Genomic DNA, 16583 nt, shown 5'->3' on the forward strand with positions numbered 1-16583 from the left:
GGGTCTAGATAATCCACTTCCTCCAGGAACCTCTGGAGCTGCAGTGCCACCACCTTCTCAACCACCTTCCCCATAAAGGGGAGGTGGGAGACTGGACGAAAATTATCCAGCATGGTAGGGTCCAGCGATGGTTTATGAGGAGGGGGCATACCAACACCTCCTTAAAGGCCGCCAGAAACACCCCCTCCCACAAGGATGTATTTACCATCAACTGGGCCCAACCACACGTCACCTCCCGAGCTGCCTTCACCAGCCAGGAGAGACATGGGTCTAATTCACAGGTGGTGGCATTTACAGTCCGGAGGATCTTGTCTACTTCCTCAGGTCCAACAGGATCAAACTGTTCCCAGATAACTGGGTAAGTACGCTCCCCAGGCATCTCCCCAGACTCCGTCCAACACTTGGAGTCCAACTTAGAGAGAATCTGAGCTATTTTATCCTGCAGATGCTTCGAAAACTCAGCACGGCCCTGTAGATGATTTTCTGGGTCCCCTTTCCCCAACAGGGATCAGGTGATCCTAAACAGGGCCGCTGGGCGGCATTCTGCAGATGCAATAAGAGCGGAGAAATACGTTTTGCCGCTCTTACCGCCACAAGGTAGGCCTTAATCATGGCTCTAGCTTGTGTCCGGTCGGGTTCAGTCTTTGTCTTCCTCCAGTGGTGCTCTAGGCGTCTCTTAATCCTCTTCAGAGCCCTCAGCTCCTCCGTGAACCACAGGGAGTGTCGGGTTTGATTGGATAAGAGAGGCCGCACAGGCGCAATCCTATCCAAGGCCCTGGCTGTCTCCCTATTCCAGGCAGCAGCTAGGACCTCCGCTGGACTGTGCAGCGGATCCTTGGGTATAACCCCCAGCTCCCTCTGAAACTGCATAGGGTCCATCAGTCACTGGGGGTGGACCAATTGAATAGGTCCTGCCTCCCTGTGGAGGGGGGTGGCATATGAGAATCCCAAGGTCACCAGGGCGTGATGTGACCATGACAACAGGGAAAGATGTAACTCTCCCCTCAGATCACATTGCCATTGCTCTGACAAGACAATCAAGTCCAGAGTGAGGCCACTGTCTCGAGTCAGGTCCTGAATAATCTGGGACAGGCCCATGGCTGCCATGGTGGCCATAAACTCCCGAGCTGCCTCCAAGGTCCGCCCCAGGGACGGCAAGTTGAAGTCCCCCAGAACCATAAGCCTGGGGAACTCCACCGCCAACCCTGAGACGGCCTCCAGCAGCTCAGGCAGGGAGGTTGCCACGCAGCAGGGAGGCTGGTACAGCAGCAACACTCCCAGCTGCTCTCAGGCACCTGACCTGAAAGACAGGGTCTCACAACCAGCTACTTGTGGAGCTGGGCCCCTGAAGGCCACTAGAGACTCTCTGATGACAACTGCCACCCCTCCTCCCCTGCCTCGGCATCTCGGCTGGTGCCACACCCGAAACCCAACCGGGCACATCTCCGACAAAGCCACTCCCCCTTCCGGGCCCAGCCAGGTTTTGGTGATACACGCCAGGTCTGCCCCCTCCTCTGTGATCAAGTCACGTATGAGGGGGGCCTTGTTGTTCACTGACCTGGCATTAAGAAGCAGCAGCCGGAGGCCAGGGCCCCTACAAGTCTGCTGTCCAGGGCCTAGGTTTAAGCCCGGAGGGTTGGAACGCGCTACAGGTAATAAACACCTGGGGCGTCTTCCTCTACGATGATTCACCGTCCGGCTTCCGTCATGACATCCCCTGCCCGTCACCACCGTGATAAAATGTCCCACCCTACATCCCCCAGGGTATTCCAGTCCAGGTGCCTCCATTCCTGGACCTCTAAAGTTCCTGGTTTGAAATAGGAATCCCTCCATCCTCTCCAACTACACACTCATACCAACAACCACAAGGGGATGGTGGGTCCCCCCGCGCACCAGCTCTCGCTCTCAGCGCTGATAGGCCCAACCATCACCCACATACTCACCTACATACTCACTATGGATTAATTTTATAAGAAATAATAACGATAGAAATCTTCCGTAAAATAGGAAGTTACTCCCTTTTTAAGTTTTGCTTTGTTAGTCCTGGAAAACTGTGCAAGGCCTTCACAGATTAATATTCTCCTGCATCATTTTGTCTTTTCTTTTGATTTAAATCTATTGTGCGTGTTGGCCAAAGAACCAACACCAAGTGTTTCTGTGGAAGGTTCAAGGCGGCTCCCGGCACCGCTCTAGGGACCCAGGTGGGTGGGGCTTCACCGTTGGGCACGGAGGGTTCTTCGTCACGAAGCAGAACTGCCCTGGCTGAAAAAACCGCCCACCCCGTTTCAAGGAAGGCGGCGACGTCCCCAGGATCTTGCTGCTGGACAGCTAAAGTTAGTCCAGAGTTTGTCTTCCTGCATTTTGTTTCTCTCCTTCCCGTGTCCCCTGGGAGCCTTCGGGCACCACCCGAGGCCAGGATTTACAATCTCGGTGGCTTCCTGGAGATGTCGTGCCTGCCACTTGGTTCCCCAGCTGGCTCCTCCGGCCGGGTCCTTCAGCTCATAAATGCAGGATCCTGGCCGATTTCTCTCCGGGCAAACCCGGAGGAGAGCGTGGCTTGGGGGGAGCAAGATTTCCTGGTTCGTCAATCCTAAGTTACTGCCTGGACACTCCCAAACGGTCAGCTGCATCCCCTGCAGGAGGAGCGGCACGAAGGGGCTGAGCTCCGTGCTGGCCTGGGCTCTCCTGATGCTCGGAGTGCCGCTATTGAGAACGAGCGCGTCTCTGGGTGCTCGCTGAAAGGACCGCCTGTTTGACGCTTGGCGCGGACTTGGCCTTGGAGCGTTGCTCCTCTTGCCCCGCTCAAGCCCCGGGAGAGGGCGGGCTGATGGAGACGAAGCCGCTCCATCGATTTCCGGGAGGCACAGGAATTTCCTGAGGGTCGGAGAGGCCGGCCTTCAGGGTGGTGGCTGCGGCCGTGCCATCAAAGCGTGAAAGAACAGGTGGAGCTTTGGTGGCACGGTCACAAGCACCGCCTTGACTTTTTTGGCCGCCCCCTGCAGACACCCCCGCTGAGAATGGATCTGCTGGACGCCGGGCAACCTCTCTTAACCCCGAGTCACAGGATCAGGCTCGGAGCTCGCCAGTGTGGAAGCGGGGCACGGCTCTTTCGCTTGCGCAGGCTCTGCGGCACCGAAACGTCTCTGTTTCCACGCGGAAGGACTCTTTTATGTCTCTCGGCCCTAGGTTTTTGGGTGTTTTGCGCTGACCGAAATAAGCCATGGGAGCAACACCAAGAATGTCCGAACCGTTGCTAGATACGACCCAACCACACAGGTAAGCCTGGGAAATCCCATAATTACGGCAATGCGCGTAACTCAAATTGCGCCATTTTAACCATTTGCGGGATGCCACTGTGCTGGAGGAGTTTGGGTTTAGGCGTGGGTGGCGGTGAGACTTTGACTGTTTCGGTCTAGCAGTGCTAGTCTAGACTCGAGCTGGACGCTGGGCTGCTTTCCCCTCAGATGTAACACATTTCTTACTCACCGTGCAGGAATTTATTCTTCATTCACCTGACTTTGAAGCGGCCAAGTTCTGGGTGGGCAACATGGGGAAGAATGCCACACATGCCGTGGTCTACGCCCAGCTCTGTACCCCAGATGGCCAGTGCCACGGATTGCACTCATTTGTGGTGCAGGTGAGAGCGGATGTCCTTGCTTTCTCGGATTCTGAAATAATCAGGTTTGCTTTTCCTGCACGCTGAGATCTCTGCCGTTGGCATGTCATAATAATAGCCCGTTTCGTAGAATTGCTATAGAGAGATCTTAGGTTTCGGGGGGGGGTGGGGGGGCGGTGCCTTCGAGTCAGTGTTGACCCCCGGTGACTGCCTGGACGAGCCCCTGCAGTTTTCTTGGCAAGACACTGTGAGTGGTTTGCCCCGGCCTCCTCCTTCCTAGGGCTGGGAGAGGGGGCTGGCCCAGGGTCGCCCAGCTGGCTTTGTGCCCAAGGCGGGACTAGAACTCACAGCCTCCCGGTTTCTAGCCTGGCGCCTTCATCACGACACCAAGCTGGTTTTCTCAATGGGGTTAGACTTGAAACGCCTTCGTTGCTTGCTATCTAAGCCTGCTTTGGTCGCCACTGAAGCCAAGGAGAGCCAGGACGGGGAGATATTGCTCCTGGACTTGTGAGGCCCGGTGTCAGAACCGGAGCAATCCAGAGGCAACAGTTGATGGCGTCTGGATGCATCCTCCTGACATGGGTTTTGTAGTTAGTTAAGTAGAGAGCAGAGCACAGCATTTAAGACAGCAGCAGCAGCAGCAGATTGGAGCAGTGGGGGAGCAGGCTTGCGTCCCTGCAGATTATAAGAGGTTGTTTGGAGGAAATGTTATCAGTTGTGACACAAACAGAGTACTGGTCAGTTCTCCTTACTAAAGAATCTTCGTGTATCCTAATGGCTTGTACTGTGGATTACTGATAATAAGGGTGCAAGGACCACGTTCCTCACACCCGGTTTGCTCGTTTGCTCATATATAATTTCAGGCTTTATGGCCACCCACTCGTGCATGATTCTGAGTGACTCAGATCCACCTAGGTTCAAGTTCACTCCCAGCCATGAAAGTGGAGGACTTGGACAGTTGTTCCCTCCCAGGCCAACCTCGCTCACAGGATTGTTGTCAGGATAAAATTAAAGGAGACAACAATTGGTATAAGCAATTTTTAAAAACAACAACAACAAAATATAATTAGTTGAAATACTTAAAATTAAAAATGGCTGGCAAAATATTGGAGCTGAAGGCATACTATTTGTTTATTTATCCAATTTATAGGGCTATTCATCTGACCAAAGAAACTCTGGGTGGCAAAGAAAATTTTAAAAACCCCAAACATTCCGTTACAAGGAAAGAAAACCAAGTTGAGACCCCATAAAATCTCGGTGATCGCAAGTCATGTACACCCACGGCAGAGCCCCCATGGCTGACAGCGCAGCCCCAACACCTGGGGAGAAGCCAGGTCTTTATGGTCCCCTGAAAGCCCAGCAGGGTTGGGGCTGTCCGTATCTTGGGGAGGGGAGGAGGCTGTTCCAAGGGCAGGTGCCACAGCAGAGACAGTGACGCCGCTCCACCAAAGGACCCGGTGCACACCCACGTGCAGAACTGGCAGTGTGCCTGCGGTCTGGACTGGCCAAAGCCTCCAGATGCTCTTCAGGGGCAGCCCCACATGGACTGCGTTGCAGGAGTCCGGTCGAGAGGTGACCGAGGTGCGAGCGGCTGTGAGGGCGGCCTCCTGCTCTAGGAAGGGGCCCAGCTGCTGCACAAGAGGCATGTGTGCGAGGGCTCCCCCGTCCACTGCTGTCCCCTGCTTCTCAGGCAAGAGCCAGGAGTCCAAGAGAACCCCCACATTGTGCATCAGCTCTCCCTGGAGGGGAGTAACCCCATTTAGAGGTAACGGTGCAGAACCATCGGAGCTAGAGCCCAAAACCCAGGGCCACTCAGTCTCGCCCGGGTTGAGGCAAAGCTGCTCCTTCCCCAGCCAGGCCCTTTCGGCCTCCAGGCCCTGGGGAGACCCCTCAGCAGCGTCACCTGGGTGGCTCTGTCCCATTGCTGAAGGCGAGCAATGAGGGGGCTGTCCAAGTGTCAGAGAGTGACCAAGCTGTAGGGCCAGGGCAGCCGTGGAAAAGGCCCGCTTCCTTCTGCCCCGCGAAGCTCCCTTCCCAGCTTCCGGGCCCACAGGAGACAGACCCTGCTTGGAGCAGACCTGGGCCAAGCCACACGGGGGCCACTGTTTGGGGTCTAGGCAGGGCCTGCGAAAGAGGGCAGCTCTGCTCCCCCAAAGCTGGGGACGGGTCCACCACGATCATCAGCCCAGGCGGGGGAGGGGGGATTAGTTGCCCTTTCAGCGGAGAGTGACATTTCCCTCCCATTCTGTAGAGAAAGAGGACTCCCCAGTCACCCTGGAGAGGGTCCTCTGGGGGATGAGGGCCCAGGTGGTGTGACCCCAGTGGCCCTCCAGCCCGTCCTTGGTGCTGTTTCCTTGCTTCCGAGGACCAGGGGAGGTTGCCTCCACAGAGCCTCTCCCTTTTGGAATGTCCACACAGCGTCCGCACCCCGGTGGACGTCTCCGAGTGGCTTTTCTTGGTCGGCTGCTTACTTGGTGGCAAGCTACAGCTGGTGGCAGTGAGGACAGTAAGAGGTTCACCAGCAGCATCTTAATCTGAATGAAAGGGCTCCCGTAGATGTCTTCCTTGATTCAGACTTTCCGTGCTTCCACACTTACAGATTCGAGATCCAAAAACCCTGCTTTCGATGCCAGGCGTGTTGGTTGGTGACATAGGCAGGAAACTTGGGCAGAATGGTTTAGATAATGGGTGAGTATCTACCGGAGGACATTCTTGGGCACCATAAAATTCAGGGTTAGGGTTAAAGCTAAGGCAAGCCCGGCTAGAGAGCCCGGGAGGTTGGGAGTTCTGGTCCCGCCCTGGGCATGAAGCCGGCTGGTGTACCCTGGGCCAGTCTCTGTCTCTCAGTCCTAGGAAGCAGGCAATGGCAAACCCCTTCTGAAAAACCTTGCCAGGAACATGGCAGGGACTTGTCCAGGCAGGAGTCAAGACTTACTTGAAGGCCATACATACATACATACAATATATACATACATACATACAGGAATGTTAGAGTCTAAGGCTTACTGGAGTTGAAACAGCTTTCCAAATGAGCCTGAACATAATCTGAATATGCAAGAATATTTTTTTTAACCTATTAGGTTTATATATTGCTCTTGGAGTGAAATGGGCGATGATGAAATTTGAAATATAAATAAAAAATAAATATCCTGTGGCGCTGCGGGTTAAACCGCTGAGCTGCCGATCGGAAGGTCGGCGGTTCGAAACCGTGCGGCGGGGTGAGCTCCCGTTGCTCGTCCCAGCTCCTGCTCACCTAGCAGTTCGAAAACATGCCAATGTGAGCAGATCAATAGGTACCGCTTCGGCGGGAAGGTAACGGCGTTCCGTGTCGTCATGCTGGCCACATGACCCGGAAGTGTCTGCGGACAACGCTGGCTCTAAAGGCTTAGAAACGGAGATGAGCACCGCCCCGTAGAGTCGGACACAACTGGACTTTACGTCAAGGGAAACCTTTACCTTTACCTAATCTCAGCAAAGGGCGCTACCTGGCCAGCAGCGTCTGGATGAGGAAGCTGGACAGGTCAGTTCCCGGATTGGGGACCTCCAGGAGTTTCAGAGCTGTGGGCTGGGCCACCACCTTAAAAACCACCCTGCGGAAGGCCGGGCAGGGCAAGCTGCTTCTGGAAAACCGCCCAGGAGCGTGCCAGGAGGAGGACAGCAGCACTGTGGTGCAAGCTCTGCCCTTTGTGGTGGGGGAGGAGGGTATTTCTTTATGTATCAAATTTATTCCCTGCCCATCTCACTCAGCGATGTTGTGATAGAGATAGAGAAGGGGGGGCTGGTGCCGCAACATGGCTTTCCTCAGCCTCACCCCCCCCGGTAGCCAGCCTGACACCAGAGACTCCCTGTACTGCTCCAGAGGGGCATCGCTCCGGCAGATCGAGGCGGCCTCATGGTCGATTCCCAGCCAGCTGCAGAGCTGCCAGGCCCCCCTGCGGGGTCCCAGCGGGGGAAGGGGGAGGAGCCCTGCCCCAGAGCTGAGAACAGCCTTCTGGGGGCCTCTGGACTGGTGGGAGCAGCAGTTACGTGCACCCCCTGGCTTGGGGGGTGCTGCCCTGGCCGAGGGCTGCCGTGTCCGTGTCCTGAGCCTGAGCGCCCCTGTTTGGCCACCTCTTGAAACTGCAGGTTTGCCATGTTCCACCACGTGAGGATACCCAGGGAGAATTTACTGAACCGAACCGGAGATGTGACCGCCGAGGGGAATTACACCAGCACGTTCAAGGTAGGAACTGTGCTTAATTAATACCAGGAACCTTAATCGCATTAAAGCCAGATTCCTTTCTCTTTGGTTCTTCCACATGTGCCATTTTCTGGATGATTTTCAGCAGAGCTGCTATAGTATGGGAGGACCGTAAAACATCCCATAATGTTAAACGCTGGTGTGAAGTCTTCCTCTTGGGACTGCTGTGTTTCCCCAGGATCACAAGCAGCGCTTGGGGGCTTCCCTGGGGACACTGTCCAACGGGAGAGTTATGATCATCGCCATGTCCGTGGTCAACCTGAAGCTGGCCGTCTCAGTCGCAATTCGCTTCTCGGCCACCCGGCGCCAGTTTGGGCCGACAGGTGGTGAGGAGATACCCGTTCTGGAATACCAGATGCAGGTAAGAGCAGCCTCTTTGCAATCGCTGGTTCGGCCTGGCGAGCGTCTTGCTCAGAGTAAACTCTGGCTCTTACGTGGTCGCAGCAGCTGGCAGCGGTTGGAACTAATGGAGGCGTGGGTCTTTGCGTGTGCCTCTGTCTCTGTTCCCTCATGTGCTTAGTTTGAAAGATTAACTTGCAAGATAATGCAAGTGCATGCGATACCTTTTCATCTCAACAAAGATAGGCGTGAAATTGCCTGATTTTTTTTAGCGATATGCTTTGATTTGTAAACCAGGCTTATATTTACTAAGTCAGAGCACAGACTTGGAAGAATCTAAGGTAATGTCCAAATGTCGGATGGGCAGGAGCTGAACGCAATAGGAATCGGTAGGATTTTAGGCAGTGCGGAGACTTCTGAGAGTTACCACTTCATGGAATTTATGCCCGTGACGAAATGTGTGCCTGAAATGATGTGTCCCCCACAGCCTTCCATAACCCAAATATTATTTGAATTCCAGCAGTGGCGCCTGCTTCCTTATTTAGCCGCGACGTACGTCTTAGACTATTTCTCCAGAACTCTGTTCATGAATTCCGTAGAATTCCACATAGGGCTCCTGATGAAGGACAAGAGTTCCCAGCAGGTAGGGGAATCTTCTAGAAAAGTGTTCCACTGTCACAAAAGGTTCTTTTGAAACTCTTGCACTTCGGAAGGATGATTTGTGCAGTGAACTTGATGGATTACCTGTTTTTTTCATGTTGCAAAATTCATGTTCTGTCTTATTTCAGCAAATCACCCAAGAGTTGGTTATAAAAGCAATCTCCGGGGGGCACTACATTGAAGGTGTGGAAATTGCTTTGGGCAAAAAATTATGTAATCACAATAATTTGAAGGACATGAAGGACAAATCGATTGATATGTAGTCACCATATATTATCAATATTAATAAAGTCTTCCCTTATCTGTACAAATATTTTGAATGGAAATATTGAATATATATGTTTATAACGTTTGCATCTCTCCACAAATTTAGGAATGCACATGTGTATGTATTAGAACAATCAATCTTTTATTCATATTTTAATTTACTTTTTCTCTGGTAGATTTACCCAGAGCTTAAAATAAAATCTAAAAAGTATATAAACTTTGTGTGCAGTCTGTAACCCTGAGCAATCCCCAAAGCTGTAACATCATGATAACAAGCTAAAATACAAGGGTACAGAAGATTTCCAAAAGACATGCTGCCCACCACATCCCGCCAAAAAGTGAGCACAGCGGTCTCTCGTCCTGGAAGAAAGTCTGACAAATTAGCCAGATTGCTAATTTGTCAGACTCCTGAAAATTGTCCTGAGTACTGCAAGGTTTCTTCTCTTCAGGTTCAGAATTTGAATTGTCCTTTATACGTCTTGTTCTTTGCTCCCCCTTGAAATCTTGTTACTCCTGGCTGCTTGCGTGAGGCCTCCTGGGGAGGCTCGTGAAAGCAAGCGCCCTTGGGTGGCCTCCCTGTTGAGTATCGGGGGCAGCGGGGCCCAGCTCCCCTGCCGCCTCAGCTGTCCCGCTGCCCCTGCTCCCGACCGGGGGGGGGGGCGGTACGACATCACCGAGGCAGGAGCACGGCTAGGAGAGGCCTTTGGGGTACGCTGCCCGCGGGAAGAAGGGCCGGGTTGCATCTCGTCTCCCCCCCTTGTCGCCTCGTCTAGTCAGTGCAAAGAAGGTTGTTTTCCCACCGAGGCCGCGTGGTTCCCGTCCCTGCGCAGCTCAGAAAACAGGCTGCTGGGGCTGCGTCCTTGGGGAGATTTACCTAGATTATGAGCATGTAGCCACGGCTGTCTCGACCTTCATTTCTGCGTGGTATCAAGATGCAGTCAGATTCCCAGGAATGCTTTCTGCAGCGTGGGACCCTTGCTAAATAAACTTGCAGATAAAGTCAGTCTGAACGTCCACGTTATACGCTGCAAGTCAGGAAACCGCCAGAATGTTTTTCGTTCCGTCCAGTTCTTCTGCTCTGTGTGCCCTTCCCCAGTTAGGGGTTGCGGGAAAGGCCACCATCCTGCAGCAGCGCCGTGGCTGAAGTGGGAGGGAGCCGTGACAGTGACTGCTGTGTTCTTCCTTCCTCCTCCGCAAGGCCGAGCTGGGGCGTGAGATCCATGCCTTGTCCACGGCCGGCAAGCCGCTCTCCTCCTGGCTTGCCCAGCAAGGGATCCAGGAATGTCGCGAAGCCTGTGGCGGACACGGCTACCTGGCCAGTAAGTTCCCCGCTACCTTTCCAAGGGCCGCTGAGGACGCGCTCTCCAAAAGCTTCCTGCCAGCAGCAGCAGCAGCCAGGAAGGAGGAGGCCTTCTCAAAATACGCCCCTGGTGATGCGCAAGGGCAGCAGTCTGAAGGTTTAATTCCAGCAGTGTTACCTGTTAAATGCACTGCTGTCTCTTGCTGCTGCTTGCATTTGACTGAACTTCCTGTCTTTTGTTACCAAGCTCCTTGGATGTTTGAAAGTTGAAATGCAGATGGAAGCAGGTTTAATAATTAAAGGTTCACTCCAGTTTTTCCCTTGAAACAGCAAACTGGGAGGTTCCAGGGCCCTTGCAACTCAGTACCACAATTTTTTGCAAGCTATAGACATCCCCCAATTTGAGGTCAATCTTTAAAAATCGTCCATTCCACTGTGACAGAGGCTAATTTCTCATAATTTTCAGTAAGAGGGATTTTTTTGTAGCTTTTAAATACATGACAGTTCCTTCATAATGCTTGTGTGTTTTGTGTGCTCTTTATTCCCCTCCCCGCCAAGTGAATCGTCTGGGTGATATTCGTAATGACAATGATCCAAACTGCACTTACGAAGGAGACAATAATGTTTTGTTACAGCAAACTAGCAACCACTTGCTGCGATGGATGAGTGCCACATCCCAAGGTTAGTGTGGAGGACTGAATGTTGCCTGTTCAGATCCCAGAGAGAGAGCAAGTTAAGGTAGTCAGCAGGTGCCACGTGAGCCACGCAGGGCCGTAATCTAACCTTTCACTGCTAAGTTATTCTACGTGAGGCTGTAGAAGGGCCTCTTGGGCTTACCTGCCTGGCATCCATGTTTCTCAACCTTGGCAGCTTTAAGATCTGTGGACTTCAACTCCCAGAATTCTGGGAAAAACGCTGCCCTGGGTGACCCAAAAGGAAAAGGAGTTGGGAGGGAGGGGTCACTGATCCTTTGCTACAGAGTCGCCTGATGGTTTGCAGGAAAAGAAATGGGTCAGGCGCAGGAGGAGCCCCAAACTGCCGGCCCCTCAGCAGAGCAGGTGAGACACTCTGGCCTCGTCTGCTGCGCACGTGTGCTTGGGGAGACGGCCGCTGCTCGGCAGGGCACGTAGAACTGATGGGAGCGCCCCCCTTGCTCCTCCCCGATGGAACAGGCGGTCCCAGAGCGGCTGCCTTCCTCGGCCTGACGGATTTCGGACCCTGCCCGGGGTGTCCTCGGTCTTTGCCATCGCGCAATTCCAGGCATCCTTCTGCATTGCAGGTGACACGTAGAACAGCGTGTTGAAGTTTCCACATATAAAATGTAGTGGGTTTGGCCCTCAAAGGCAACAGAGACCAGAAATTTGAAAATAAGTACTTTGCTTCCAAGAAGAAGAGTGTGATGCTAGCTCAGCTTATTATGGTTGCCAATTGGTTTGTTATGGCCGTCAGGTAAGACTGCCAGGAAATGCTGATCCCTGTGTAATCCCTAAATATTTAATTAATGGATAGTTTTGTTCTGCTTAAATACGCTCCTTAACCAACCCCAGTCGCTTCACTTTCGAACATGATGCAAGTGGCATCTGGGATGCAGAACAGAGCTAATTTGCAAAATTTAGTTGTGTTTTGGAAGCTGTTACCTCACAGGGACAAAAGGGCATTTTTCCTAAAAACAGTTATTTTGAGGAAAAATACTTAGCTGAGACTGGAGAACCAGAAAAACATTCAGTCGCAGAATGTGGTGCACGGAGAACACGGAGATCAACCCGTGTTTGCATTCTACTGGGTCTCAAAGTAGGGACCCTACGTAATTATTCGTGCACGTTGACTTGAGATTTGGATTTGATGTCACTGACATTGCATTTACAGGTCCTGTTTCGTCACCCCTGGGATCGACTGATTTTTTAAAAGATTACGATGATATTCTCTGTCAGAAATTCATGGTTCCAGAAGCGCAAGACCTGGTGGATTCTTCAGGTAATTCTCCTTTCCCGCCTTCTTGGGTGGGCTGCAGCGTTCTCCCTTCAGGATTTGGGGTTTGCAGGGAGCGTTGCAGAGGAGAAGCGCTGGCGCCAGCGTCCTCAGAATTGTGGGCCTTCGTCATCTGTTGGGGATGTGGCGGCCTGGCCCTTTTTCTGTCCGTCCTTATCAGCGGACCCAGATCAAGAGAAACATCTGCAGCAAGAACATCTGCCTAAAATTTCTGGTAGGTGTTCTAGGGCAGAGACTTCAAATGGACCATGGTATGGTGGAAGCACTTCAGGTTACATCCCTAGGGGTAAGCCTGGAGCCACCTTTGTCCAGGGCTATGAATGTGGCGGCCCAGAGGGGCCAACCTCTGGGTTTGAGGAAGGGCCCCAGTCAGCCCTGTAGTCAGCTGCCGGGAGAGCCTCTTGAATTGGGAATGCCCCTTTCCATTGTGAAGCCATACGTGCCCTGCTGGAGCTGGCAAAAGGGGAAGAGGCTTCTCCTCCACAGTGATAGCCCCTGTGCTGGCAGCCTTTGCTGGCAGGAGCGGGCTGGTTGGGCAGTGGAATGGCAAGAGCAATGGGCAACATAAGGAGGGCAGAGCTGAGCTGCCCAAAAGCTCACGTGGGGGAAGGACGGTTAGGAAACACTAAGATGAAGCCTGAGATGAAGTTTCACTCTGTTGGAGAAGAGTGGTGAGGTGCCATCAGTCCCAGAGCATCCGGAAAGGTCATTTCTGCTTCATCTCGAGCTCAAGTCCTGGTAATTTCAGTTCTCAGGATAGCCCTCAACTTCCCAGTCAAGCTGAAGCTGCTTTATTACCATTCTCACAGGAGGCCCCGTTAGCCCTGGGCTTAGTTCAGCCCCAAATGGCGCCAAGACAGCCCTTGGCAGGCATGGAAGGAAAGGGGCCCATCCTGTCATCACAGAGATGCATTTCTAGGAAGCCAACTCGGTAGCACCAGGCCAGCAAATTATTTAAGTCAACGTGCAGTGTAAACAAATTGGCATGTTTCAGAGAATCCCACAGGAGGCCTGACTGCCCAGATGGGTGGGGGTAGTTGAATGAATGGGGTTTTTTTTTACACACTGTGGTTTCTATAAGGAGGACCGTGCTACATGGATTTGTTTTACCTTCACTATTCACTGGATAACAAGAATGATGTAATATCACTAAATCTGCAGAATTCTGTTGCATAGCAGGCAGAATTTGTTAAGAGCTGACTCTTGTGTCCAAGCTGATTCACTGCCACCTGGTCTTACTGTGGATGGAGGGCATGATCTCTCCCCACTCCCAACCGGAACTGCCCCTGCAGGAGAACCTGTGCAAAACAGCGCCCCCTGCGCCCAACCCTAAGGATGCCACCATGGCCTCGGGAAGCTCTCCGAGGGCCCTCTGGGAACCCAGTGGCTCCTGGGGCAGCCAGCTCGAGTAAGGCCTCACTCCCCGGGGCGGTTGGGGGCACAAGTTGACTCCAGAGATTCGGTATGACAAAGGCAGGTGACGCCTTCTCTAACCCTCCAGCCGGGCTGAAGCAGAAGAGGGCAGGTCCCCATTTCAAAGCTCACTCAGCCATTGAAGTACTAATCCAGCAATTGCCTGGAACATAGCGGCAGTGCTGGAAACTGCATGGCTCTGGTTCCACGGTCGTGGTGTGAGAGTTTGCCAGCCCAAGCTGCTCTGTGCTGAAAGGCCGCAGGGTAAACGGCGCAGGCTCCCTGTAGAGCTGTGAGTCCAGCAGGAGCACTGTCCTGGTCACATCCCGAGGAAGTTAGCTCTGCGCTGCAGCTGGCCCTCGGTGGTGTTATCCAGCAGGGCTGGCAAGTGCTCCACAGGGTCAGAGGGACTGGCCACCCCAAAGGGGAGATCAGTTAATCTAGTAACAAAGATGGCAGATCTTTGCTCGAGCTTTGGTTAGGACCGGGGCTTCCAAAGGCAGAGAAGCAGTCGATATACAAACGTGGGACTGTAAAAAAGGCTGTACAAAATTTGGATTGAAAAACCTTGAGAGGTCTGAAGAGCTGCTGGGAATCCTGTAAAGACTGAGATACAACTTGGCCTTAAAAATTCTCAGCACCAGGGGGTGCCCCACTCCTGAGACGTTTCCCTGTTTTGGAACATGCTGCCTGATGAAGCATTCTGAGGATGGAAACCCTGACTCTCTTCGTTGTGTTCAGATGCAGACCTCTGAACAGATCAGGCCTGTGGAGAGAGATATGCAAGGTGCTGTAACGTAACCCAAACCTTGAAATCGTAGAACTTCTCACCGAGACACCATGGAAGGTCCGGTGGACCTTGGCTATTAATCCCAGGCTTTCCACAGGCTTGGCAGCGTAGGAAGTCTGCATTTACAGAGGGAATGGCTCCTTGGAGTGGAGAGTCCCGAGCACTCCGATGTGTTCAGCTCCCCTGAACAAGGGGGCTGATGGGAGGAGGTGCTGGGCATACTTGGCAGGAGGGGAGAGCGGGAGCCATCACGAAGGTGGCTTGAAGACGCTCGCAAATTGGTTCCTGAAATGAGCAGCCGTGGTTGGGTGCATTAAGTGGAACTTCTCTGTGCCAGTGAAAATCTCCCTAGTTTCCTGTTAGTCGTGATGCCTACTTAGCCCTTTCAACTCTATGAACTGGAGCAGAGAAAACCACATGCAAGGAAAAGTCCATTTTGCATGTGGACTTTACTTCTGGCAATGCTCGTAACACATCCAGGTGGTGGTCATGACAAGTATTGCTGCTTGCTATCCCCTGTTATGTTGAATTGCCTGGATGAGTAAATAAAACAACTGCAATTCCTTTCTCCAGTATCTTTAAGGGCGTACAAGTGGCTAGTTTGTTACTTGCTCCGAGAAAGCATCCAAAAACTGAGAAAGCAGGAAGAACGTGGCTGTGCTGATTTTGAGGCAAAGAACAATAGCCAGGTAAATTAATGTTCTAATTTCATAGAGTTCCATGTTTTCCTACAAGTGATGGTTGTAGCCTCCACTCACTTTAATTCCATGGACACACTTTGTGGAACAAGTGTAAAGTTCATCCCATCTGGACCTGGTGACATTTTGTCGATGCTCTTCTGTTTCAGGCAGCTGTTGTTGAACAGTTGTTCAGTTAAAGAGTCTAGCCTACATCAAGGCTGCATTCAGAATAGTTTCCAACATAGATTCTCACTTCAAGGAAATACATGGGTTATGTGTAGGGAATATGGCAGAAGGATGTTGGGGAGTTGTGCGGTGTATTGCCGTCCCAGTTTGCCTGCCCGAATCTCAGAGAGCCCTGTCCTCGAGCCCTGCACTCAAGTTGCAGATCTAGGACAGGAGGGGGCAGCTGCTGTCTGTTTGGGGCTCCACCGGGCTTTGCACAGCACACTGAGGAACACGTAGCAAAACTGGAGGGGGAGAACAGGATCCCTTTTGCCTCCTAGTCTCACAATCCAAAGATGGCGAAGGCCTGAGCGTGCTGCCCTTCCCATTCAGGGTGGGCCTTGGGGCCCGAAGGTGTTCTAATGCATCTTTTTGCATCCTAGCGAGGGCATTAACTGAAACCTGCCTCCACGGAGTTACGCTTTACTTGGCCGCTGGTCTTGGCACTGGCTGCCCGCAGTCGTCACGCCATCCAGGATGAGTGGCCAGGGGAAACAAAGCAAGTGCAGAAAACCCGTTGGTGCTTTTCTAAAGCAGGCCTGTAGAGACGGGCAGCAGTTAAGGGATCCACTCGTGTTTTGAAGTGACCTAAATCAGTGGCTGCCATTGTACCCAGCAAGTTTCATGGATTGCAGACGGTGCACCAAGTTGGGTGAACGTGCCCTGCCGGTCATGAGGTCTTTCATCCAACCGGATAATGCACAGTAACAAACTTATTTATAAACCAGAATGTGGTTATAGAAAAAGCTACAAGCATAAAAGGAGAAATCTGAGCAAAGAGAAGAAAAAGAATAAAAAACTAGAACAGTCATTGAAAGGTATCTAAAAGTAAGAGATCTTATTCTTTTGTTCGGTATAAAAGTCTTAATTATGTATTTGTAATACAGCTCATTATAATTCAAAATTTGGATACTGAATAAACCAGATTATGCAGAATCATATTGTCCAATCTTGCCGCTCTACCAGAAGAAAAGTAATTCAAAGGCTAAGAGTTGACAGAATTGGTTACGCAAACATCTTTCCAGGAGTACATTATCATCTTTAAAACAACCAGGCATACTCTA

The 16583-nt window shown here is 52.2% G+C and overlaps 1 protein-coding gene across 1 annotated transcript in view; it reads left to right on the top strand.

Moving 5' to 3' along the window:
• The window catches only part of ACOX3 (acyl-CoA oxidase 3, pristanoyl), a 39435-nt gene that overhangs the window by 16720 nt on the left and 6132 nt on the right, over window positions 1-16583 (top strand). Inside the window, exons 5-14 of the mRNA XM_063309816.1 lie at window positions 3187-3276; window positions 3494-3637; window positions 6216-6304; window positions 7742-7838; window positions 8035-8217; window positions 8716-8838; window positions 10321-10441; window positions 10981-11103; window positions 12289-12396; window positions 15188-15303. Coding sequence (XP_063165886.1) covers window positions 3187-3276; window positions 3494-3637; window positions 6216-6304; window positions 7742-7838; window positions 8035-8217; window positions 8716-8838; window positions 10321-10441; window positions 10981-11103; window positions 12289-12396; window positions 15188-15303 — 1194 coding nt within the window. The remainder of the gene's footprint in view (window positions 1-3186; window positions 3277-3493; window positions 3638-6215; window positions 6305-7741; window positions 7839-8034; window positions 8218-8715; window positions 8839-10320; window positions 10442-10980; window positions 11104-12288; window positions 12397-15187; window positions 15304-16583) is intronic.

The sequence above is a fragment of the Candoia aspera genome, chromosome 8, assembly GCF_035149785.1.
Source record: "Candoia aspera isolate rCanAsp1 chromosome 8, rCanAsp1.hap2, whole genome shotgun sequence".
NCBI classification, from domain to species: Eukaryota; Metazoa; Chordata; class Lepidosauria; order Squamata; family Boidae; genus Candoia; species Candoia aspera.